Genomic DNA, 10,315 nt, shown 5'->3' with positions numbered 1-10,315 from the left:
GAGAGTTTTCTTATATTTTGCAGATGATCCTGAATTGGTGAGGGATAACGTTCAAATGAACCATACAGAAAGCAATTCTATTTTGATTGCAGTGCCGCTGAAAGTGCCGCCTGTTCCCAGCCAGCAATCCCACTGGTCTCGGCTCAGATGTAGTTACATGAAATAAAAGGAAGAAAAGACAGGCGCACAAGGCACAATTCAAGTGTAGAGTTTTTATTATGAATAATAGACACACAGTTAGAAACACTTACTAGATTAAAAACAAAATGTGCATTGAGAGCATATGCTCCTGGGATTATCGCAGCACCTGTGGCACCGGGAATTTGATGTTCTTCTCCTCTCCGTTCACAATGAGAGCAATTGGGCGGCGGTGTTCCGGATCCTGTCACCCAAAACTCTAGTGACACTGGTAGCCAACAGTACTTTATAAATGCTTTCCCATAAAGTCTTTGTTTGGTTTTAGATGCCTGACGCGTTTCCCCCGACTCCGGTCGGGCTTTTTCAAAGGCAGAGTAGATTTAAACAGGCGCCTGTTTGTTTTAAAGGCGTGTTAACCAATCAGGTTAGAGGTGTGCGCTCTTTGTCCAATCGTTACTGGAAGGTGTGAGCGCATATCGGAAAGTCCCGGATTGGGGTTAAAAGCTCGTGTGTTATACTCCATTAGGTGCAATCACTATGCTTAATGCAGAGTTTCATGTGGAGGACATATCGAATATTAAACACAGAAAACAACCATGATACATACATGTAAGGCATATACAGAGAACGGACAAACAGACCTAAAGTATTCTCATTTGTTACAACCACAGATATATTGTATAATAAAACATATTATAAGGCTAAAATACGGGTATGCATTGTGTGTTTAAAATACTATCTCTGGGACCCCTAATTATCACATTGAGGGTTATAAACGATCTTTCATAAGTTTTATTAGTGTATATAACTGATATATAGCCCTGATGAGGATTTCTATACTGAGCCTAAACTTGAACATATAAACTTATAATAAAAATTGACGTTATGAAGGATAGGGTAAAAAAATAAAAATTTAAAAACTTGTAGAGTTCTGTCCTTATTAATTTTAATTTTAGAATGACTTTAAAGTTATATGTAGATTGGGAAATTTAAATATATAAATAGAGGATTGTTAACTGGATGACTATTATTTTCTAAACGTATAGACAAGATTATTTATGTTTTTAATTTTTTAATTTTTGATTGTTATATATAAAAGAGCGCAGGGATTGCATGAGAACGGAGCGGCATAAGGGCTGGGCTCCTGGCTGGAAGGACAGGGGGGAAGGGAGAAGAGGGGGGGGGGGGGGGGTAAGGAGTTAGGTTAGAGAATAGGGAAGTAGAAGATAAGAATGAGAGGAGGGACTGAAGAGCAAGAGATAGAAGAGGGGGGTTGGAAAAGGTACATATAGGGGGGACAACAGGAAGTGGCTTCAGTACTAACCTTTTTTGTTTCAGGAGCTGCTTGTAGCTGATGCAGAAGAAGTTGCTGAAGATGACGGCCAGAAGCAGGAGAATTCCCAAACGGTTCCTTACAGATGATGAGACCCTCTGGAAGACGAGAGCAATCCGGGCTCAGAAGAGATTGAAGCTCCTGGAAAAAAGGCAGGGAGAGAAACAGAAGAAGCAGGAGACGGTCTTGGAGCAGAAGGCAGCGGTAACCCCCCCTGAGAGAGAGCGGATGCAAGAGGGTAACGTGAGTATGAAAGACAGGGCTGAGGCAGAGGAGGGGGCCAATTCTGATGTGAGTATGGGGGAAGTGGCGTTATTTAGTGAAACGGACCGGTCCAGCAGTCCGGAGATTCCCTTAGGCCAGGGGGGCAGTATGGGGTGCAGGCGGCGGCAAGCAATGGCGCCTCTAGGGGGCAGCAAGCAGGGCGCGCGGCGGCGTAATTGGGGCCTAGAAGATGAGGGCCATAGTAGTAGAGCAGGCGGCAGACAGTCCAGGGGCAGGGTCTGGCTTAGCAGTGAGCGGTCTGATAGAGGCGCAGTTGCGGGCGCGAGTGGCCGCCATAGGCGCAGCAGTATCCCCCCTTCCTCCCCCTCCCCCTCTTCTTCCCCAGTCAGTGAGCGCGATATGCGCATGCGCACGCCGATACGGCGTGCGCTACGTGATGACGTCATCATGAAGGGGGGGGCGGGGGCCGCACGGTGCGACAGGGATGATTCCGTTTCAGCAGGGGTAGTGGAGAGAGGGCGTCAGTCGCCGGGAAGGGGAAATAAGCACAAGGTATCAAGCGGTGCGGGTGGGAAGACGAGCAGGGAACCAAGAAGGAGGGAGGAATTAAGGAATGCGGAGGCAGATTGCTGGGGACCCGGTGGTCCAGGCACACACACATGCGAGTCAGGGGAGGAGTGGGAAGGCCAGGACAGAGCTAGAGCAGGGGGTAAAGAAAGGAAAAAGTACTGTGAAGTGTACAGAAGAGGGGCGAATAGCAGGAGGGCAGCAAAAAGGGTCAGGTTAGAAGAGAATAGTGTGGAGCGCCCCAGGATGATTAGGGATACGGAGGGGTATACATATGTGAGGGTAGAGGAAGAAGGGGAGGATGAAAGGAGCATTAGGGATACAGGGAATGGGGGACGCAGCAGTAAGAGGGCAGAGCACATGTCTGTGAAACAGGTTCAAAGAAAAGGGGGGGATGGTACTAATGTAAATATGAATATGTTGCAGAAGAGAGACAAAGTGGGTAAAGTGAACAATGGAGCAGGTGACAAAGAGGTCGAAGGGAGCACGACAGCGCCGCAGGGAATGGCGGCAGCAGACAAGGAAGGACAAGACGGGCATCGTGTGAGCCATAAGAAACACGGTAAGCAAATGTATTATAGTGACAGTAGTGAATCTTCGTCAGATAGTTCCACGGATGATGACTTTGAGGATGATAAGCGTAATGGGAGGGGGCATAGAAAAATCTTGAAAATTGTAAGAAAGTTATATGCTAAGCAAGAGAAAAATAAGGTGGTGAAGGAAGGGTATGAGGACGAGGACAGCAGTGATAATGTGGTGAATTTAGACGATGAAGTAGCAGCGACCAAGCTCTTACCCCTTCCCACACATTTAAAAGCGAAGGTTGTTAGGAAAGCGCAGAGAGGACGGTATGTGGATGTGTTTGAAATGACTAGGGAAGCTTTGGCGGTCAAATCTAATGAGGGAAGGGGGAGAAAGGCAAAGCAGACATTTCCAGAATGGGTGAAAGGGATGGTCATATATGCAGAATGTTTTCTAACGGCCAATCCAGATAAGATGAAAGGGGTTCTGAGATACATACATTTAATAGCGGAATGCTACACCACATACGGGGGTTTCGCATGGAAGGATTATGATAGGGAATTTAGGAAAGGAAATATACAATTGGGAGGTAAAGGTAGGAAGGATTTTGGGGTAAAAATACTAGATACGTGGACGAGGGTGATGAAGGTCCCTGAAGCACAAGGTAGGCCCATAGGGCAAGGGAAAACATTCAGAACAGAGGCAAAGGAATGCTGGGCGTTTAATGACAAGAGGTGCGACAGGGGGAATTCATGTAAATATAAGCACGCATGTAGGCATTGTGGCGGAGCGCACCCAGGAGTGGATTGTAGGAAGGGTAATGCCAATAACAATAGCAAGTTTTCCTTTCGAGGGCACGGGGGCAACGGTAGCGGAGGAGGAATGGCGGGTAATGGCCAAAACACCGCTGAGGGTAGATAGGATCATTGAGGAATTGGCAATGTACCCGCTGAAAGAGGAAAGGATTTTGTTAACAAACGGTTTGCGTGTAGGTTTTGTGGTCCCAGTTAAAACAGAAGTTAAAGGGGCTATGCAGGCGAGAAATTTAAAATCTGCAGCAGAATTTCCAGGAGTACTAGCGGAAAAATTGAGGAAGGAGGTTAAATTGGGGAGAATGGCAGGGCCATTCAAAGAGAAGCCGTGTGCTGACTTGATTGTGTCCCCTCTGGGAGTAGTTCCCAAGAAAGAGAAGGGTAAATACAGGATGATACAGCACCTGTCCTACCCCAGGGGGAATTCAGTCAACGACGCAATTGACAAGTTGGATTCTTCAGTGCAATATCAATCATTTGATAGTGCGGTAAGAATAGTGAAACGGCTTGGAAAAGGGGCGTTGATGGCAAAGATAGATGTGGAATCTGCTTTTAGGTTATTGCCTTTGAACACAGCTAGTTTTAATTTAATGGGTTGTAAGTTTGATGGTGATTATTACATAGATAAGTGTTTGCCCATGGGGTGTTCGGTTTCTTGTTCAGTTTTTGAAAAGTTTAGTTCATTTTTGCATTGGTTGTTTACAGAAAAAACAGGATGTGAGAGTATGTCTCACTACTTAGATGATTTTTTGGTGGTAGGCAGGAAAGAGACAGGGGAATGTAGAATCTGGAAGGAAGAGCTAGAGGCAATGTTCAAACAGTTGGGAGTGCCAGTAGCAACGGAAAAGTCGGAGGGGCCGGGTACGAGGCTGGTTTTCCTGGGTATCATGATAGATTCCGCAAAGGGGCAATGCGAGCTCCCTGCGGATAAGATTGAGAAGGCGAGACATATGATAAAAACGATGTTGAAAAGGAATAAGGTGACTCTTAGAGAAATGCAGAGATTGCTGGGGGTTTTGAATTTTGCGTGCCGGGTAATACCGGTGGGTAGATTATTTAAAAGAAGGTTGGAAATGGGGACAAAAGGGGCAAAGCTGCCCGAGCATATGGTGCGCGTCAATAAGGAAATGAAGGAAGACCTCAGAGTGTGGGAGGCATTTTTAGATGAATTTAATGGTATCAGGATATGGGAAGAGGCAAGGTCAGTGGAAGAATTGGAGTTGTTCACAGATGCAGCAGGCAGTGCGGGGTTTGGAGCGTATTTGCAAGGTAGATGGAGCGCGGGCGAATGGCCCGCAGATTGGAAGGAGAAAGGGTGGATAAAGAACATGACTTTGCTTGAATTGTTTCCCATTATAGTAGCGATAGAGCTGTGGGGCCATGTATTAGAGAACAAAAGAATCATCTGTTGGTCCGATAATAAGGCAGTAGTGGATGTAATGAATAATTTGTCGTCATCATCTAACCCGGTTATTAAGTATTTGAGATATTTTGTATTAAAGTGCCTTAAGCACAATATTTGTTTTAAAGCACAGCATATACCAGGGTACAGGAATATTGTAGCAGACGCACTGTCAAGGTTTAAATGGGAAATATTTAGGAAGGTGGCTCCAAGGGCAAGGAAGGAAGGTGAACCCTGCCCTGTTCTTCTTTGGCAGATTGGCAGCAAATAGACGGAATCAGGGAGATGGTAGAGAAGTCCGTGGCGCCAAAAACGTGGGCCGTATACAAGAAGTATTGGGAGCGGTGGTGCGAATTTAACAAGATTATAGGTCGCGAGGAAGAAACGGTTTTTCTAGAATGGCTATGGGTATTGAAGCAAGGGGGGGTGAAGAAAGGGCAGTTGGGCACAGTACTGGCGGGGGTGTCGTATTTTTCGCAGTTATATGGGAGAAAGGATATAACAAAGAGATTTGTGGTAAGGAAAGTATTCAAGGGGTGGAGCGTAGGAGAGAAGAAGCAAGGCGATAGAAGGGAGCCGATAACAGAGGATAGGTTGGCGGAAATGTTGGCAGTGCTCAGCAAAGTATGTTTCAATGACGATGAGGCATTGGTATTCAGGGTAGCTTTCTCTTTGGCTTTCCATGGGGCATTGCGCATAGGGGAATTGCTGGCGAGGAATAGGAAAGACGTGGGCGGTGGTGTAAGGCGAGAAGATGTGAAATGGGGCGTGCGAGCAGTGCTAGTTTTAATTCGGAAATCAAAAACAGATACGGAAGGAAAAGGGGTATGGGTGTCAATGGGGAGGACAGGTGGCGCGACTTGCCCGGTGGCAGCAGTAAGGGATTATGAGCTAACAGCAAGGGCAGAGGGCCCGCAATTTGTTAGGCATAGGGACGGATCCGGCGTCACGGGTTTTCAGTTTAGGAAGGTATTGGAAAGAACGGTAGAAAGACTGGGTTGGTCAGATGCATACTATGCGCCGCACTCATTCAGAATAGGGGCAGCAACCAGTGCGGCATCTAGAGGATGTTCGATCGAGCAGATTAAAAAAATGGGAAGGTGGAAATCAGCAGCATACAAGTCCTACATCAGGCCAAAAGGGGGCGTTTGATTGCGATTAGGGATGCGAGGTCATGGCGCCAACCGGAATGAATTTAATTCTCCATTTTTCTTTGTGATTTGTTACAGGAAGAGCACTAAGGATATGGGGGGTAGGGCATTCATACGTATACTGGGCGCAAGTTAGGGCTGCGACATTGGCAAAAGGGACACATTTGGGATTTAGATACACCGAAGCCAGTGTTAGGTGGATAGGAAAGAGAGGAATGAGGTGGGAAGAGTTGGTAAGCACAATACAGCAGGCAAGGCAGAGATGGGGGCGCCCGGACGTAATGATAATACATTTAGGAGGGAATGATATTGGAGCATACCCTCTGAGGGAACTGGAAGAAAGTATAAAAAGTGTAATGGGGTGGTTGGCGATAACATGGCAAGGAGTAAAGATAGTATGGTCAAACATAATATCAAGGTTGGTTTGGAGGAACACTGACACGCAGAGAGCGGGCTACAGAGCAAGGAGGAAGATTAATTTGGTAGCGGCAAAAGCAGTCAGGGGGATAGGTGGAGCGGTGCTGGAGCACCCATTGTTGGCGGCAAAAAGGGAAGAGATAGTCAGGCGCGACGGAGTTCACCTGAACGAGGCCGGTAATGACCAGTTTTTGGAGGACATCAGGAGAATGTTGGAGGAAATGATCAAGGTAAGGAAAGGTCACGGGAAAAGTTTAAAGGTGTTGGCAGAAAGAGTATTTCTTTGTTGGCGGTGAAATCGGGATCTGGCACGTAGGCAGGGCTTGCGAGGGGCGGAGGGGATCCTGTAGCATACCCAGTCTAAGTCGTGATTCGGTGGTCTAGCTAAAGGCTGGTATATGCTGCAGGTTCGCTCCTCCCCTTTTGCTCTGCCACAGGGGGGGTTTGTGGTCCCCCCCCCTGACACGTGGGATCCAAGTTCAGGTTATGCAAATGCTGACGCATTTTTGAGTGTTATGTTGATTAAGGGTATGTTATTACCCAGGGTATGTTATTACCCAGGGTATGTTATTACCCAGGGTATGTTATTACCCAGTGAGAAATTTTTTGAATTTAAATTAAATTATTAAATGTGACCTTTCCATATTTAGCCAAACTCCTGTGTTGTGTCATTATTTCAGGTTGCCAGAATGGCAGAAGTGGTAATAGATGGTGGTGTTCAAAAAGTGGGTCAATTGGGTGTAAAGTATATGGAAGCTAAATGGAGCCTCTAAGACCTTAAAAAGAGCGCAGGGATTGCATGAGAACGGAGCGGCATAAGGGCTGGGCTCCTGGCTGGAAGGACAGGGGGGAAGGGAGAAGAGGGGGGGGGGGGGGGAAGGAGTTAGGTTAGAGAATAGGGAAGTAGAAGATAAGAATGAGAGGAGGGACTGAAGAGCAAGAGATAGAAGAGGGGGGTTGGAAAAGGTACATATAGGGGGGACAACAGGAAGTGGCTTCAGTACTAACCTTTTTTGTTTCCCTCCCACCCTCCCTAGATGCAAGAGAGCAGTAAAGACAACTACGCGGAGAGGTCACAACCAGAGATATCGAGAGAAATTGGCATGGTTAGGGGCACGATGTCAGCTACTTAGTTGGATCGCAGTAAGACCGCCCGTGCCCCCTAATAAGGGGATCGAGAGAGCTGCAGCTGGAAGCTAGCGGGTGACTCGAGCGGTCTAAGCTAGCTGAAAGCGTTAAGATAAGCAAGCAGCCATATAGGAGAAAGTTGATAAGTTGTTGCGGTGAAATCGGGATCTGGCACGTAGGCAGGGCTTGCGAGGGGCGGAGGGGATCCTGTAGCATACCCAGTCTAAGTCGTGATTCGGTGGTCTAGCTAAAGGCTGGTATATGCTGCAGGTTCGCTCCTCCCCTTTTGCTCTGCCACAGGGGGGGTTTGTGGTCCCCCCCCCTGACACGTGGGATCCAAGTTCAGGTTATGCAAATGCTGACGCATTTTTGAGTGTTATGTTGATTAAGGGTATGTTATTACCCAGGGTATGTTATTACCCAGGGTATGTTATTACCCAGGGTATGTTATTACCCAGTGAGAAATTTTTTGAATTTAAATTAAATTATTAAATGTGACCTTTCCATATTTAGCCAAACTCCTGTGTTGTGTCATTATTTCAGGTTGCCAGAATGGCAGAAGTGGTAATAGATGGTGGTGTTCAAAAAGTGGGTCAATTGGGTGTAAAGTATATGGAAGCTAAATGGAGCCTCTAAGACCTTAATACTTATAGCAAATGATTCCATAGATTTTGTTTAAGGGAATAACGTTGCTGTATAGAAAAGATGATCTTGAAAATAAACCTATTCTATATAGTTCTAATGAATTTAGGAATAAACATGTTCTTAATTTCATTTTCTTTATTTCTGGCAATGGTCAGAGGATGCCCTGAAAAAAAGGTTCAAGGGGGATATGATTTTGTAATATATTAGGCTAGGTAAAAGTTAATATTTTTAAACTAATATAAAATAGTGTCAGAATTTATAAAAATTTGTGAAAATTTATTAAAATTTTTTTATATAGTTTTCTGAGTTAAAATTGATTAATTTAAAATTTGAATTAAAAAGTAATAAATAAATTAATCATGGAAAGAAAAAAATTTTCACTAAAAAAATTGCTATGAAAGGTGCTAGCTCTATGGAGATTCTAAAAGACCAAGGAACATAGAGACTGGTTTGTTGTATTATATGAATGCCGCTACATCTATATCGATGTTGAGCCCTAGGGGTTGTAGTGTTTTAAGCCTATATATCCACTTTGTTTCTAGTTTTCTTAGTTCAAGTAATCTATTTGGTTTTGTATGTGGCACTTGGTCAATTACTTGTACCTTTAACGAACTAGGATTACTCCTATGGCAATCCAAAAAATGTTTTGGTACACTATGGTTCTCCATTTTTTCTTTAATATTGTATAGATGCTCATTTATCCTGCGTCTTATCTTTCTTTTTGTGCGCCCTATGTATAATAGGCCACATCCACATTCCAATAAATAAACTACATAAATTGAATCGCAGTTGCTTCTAAAATCTATACTGTATGTTTCTGTGGATTGGCTATTATGGAATGTGGGTGCTTTGTTTATGTGTTTGCACATATTACATCTTGATTTTCCACATTTCATGGTACCTTTCCAGTTTGTTAGCCAATTGTCCACCTTTGGACTGATTTTACTATTTGGAGCAGGTTTGATTCTACTGGGAGCTAGTATATTCTTCAAGCTCCTCCCTTTTTTATATGTGAAGGTGGGTTTTTCTTCAAGCTGTGGACCTAAAATAGGATCTGATTTTAAGATGGGCCAATGTTTGTTAATAATGTCTTCTAATTTTTTAGAACCTTGATTGTATGTGGATATAAATCTTATAGGATTGTGGTTTGTGGACAGAGATTTGATTAAATTGTTATGAAAATTGGTCCCTATTAAATTTGACTCGTTATTCGAATTAAGATTCGTCCCTCTGAAGAAAGACCTTCTGTCTTTAGCAGCTATAACTGTTTTTGCTTTATTTAGTGCCTCTTGGTTATATCCTTTATCTAAAAATTTCTTCTCTAGGATATCTGCTTCTATATTATAATCTGAATTATGTGTACAATTTCTCCTAATTCTTGAAAATTGACTCTTAGGAACATTATTTATCCAACTCTTCTTGTGCGCACTTTTTGCTTGTATGAAGCTATTGCAATCGGTGGTTTTCCTATAGTTTTTAACAGCAATTTTACCTTCTTGATCTTTAAACAAAATTAAATCTAAAAATTCTATTTTTTCTTTTGATACATTTTTTGTAAATTTTAAATTAAAATCATTACTATTTATGTGATCTATAAAATCATTAACTCTTTCTTCATCGCCCCTCCATAGAATGATGATATCGTCTATATATCTTGCATATATTAAAATGTTATTAATAAAAGGGTTATTTTCCCACACATAGGTGTTCTCAAACGCATTCACATACAGATTTGCGTATGAGGGGGCAAAAGTGGTGCCCATAGCCGTCCCTCTTTTTTGTACATAAAATTTATTTTCAAAATTAAAATAATTTCTGTGTAAGATAAATTTCATACTTTCTATTAAAAATTCTATTTGGTTAGGGGGAAAGGACCAATTTGATAATTCTAACTCCACTTTCTGGATACCATTCGAATGTGGGATGCATGTATATAGTGATGCAACGTCGCATGTTAGCCAAATCATATCTTCTT

General features: G+C 43.6%; 1 protein-coding gene across 2 annotated transcripts; it reads left to right on the top strand.

The window, feature by feature from the left end:
* Window positions 1-1,393: 1,393 nt before the first annotated feature.
* LOC128650416 (uncharacterized) lies at window positions 1,394-8,213 on the top strand. 2 transcript variants are annotated; one of them, XM_053704353.1, is made up of 3 exons: window positions 1,408-1,714; window positions 2,690-2,825; window positions 7,605-8,213. In XM_053704353.1, exons 1-3 carry the CDS (start codon window positions 1,493-1,495, stop codon window positions 7,619-7,621), a joined length of 375 nt encoding a protein of 124 aa, XP_053560328.1. In that variant the 5' UTR covers window positions 1,408-1,492; the 3' UTR covers window positions 7,622-8,213. The 2 variants fall into 2 exon arrangements, with proteins under 2 accessions (XP_053560327.1, XP_053560328.1); XM_053704352.1 differs by lacking the exon at window positions 7,605-8,213 and having other exon boundaries at window positions 1,394-1,714; window positions 2,690-3,940.
* Window positions 8,214-10,315: the final 2,102 nt, after the last annotated feature.

This window comes from Bombina bombina, chromosome 2 (assembly GCF_027579735.1).
Source record: "Bombina bombina isolate aBomBom1 chromosome 2, aBomBom1.pri, whole genome shotgun sequence".
In the NCBI taxonomy this organism is placed as follows: domain Eukaryota; kingdom Metazoa; phylum Chordata; class Amphibia; order Anura; family Bombinatoridae; genus Bombina; species Bombina bombina.
Note: the sequence above shows the minus strand (reverse complement) of the source record. Positions and strands in the feature narration are given on the sequence as shown.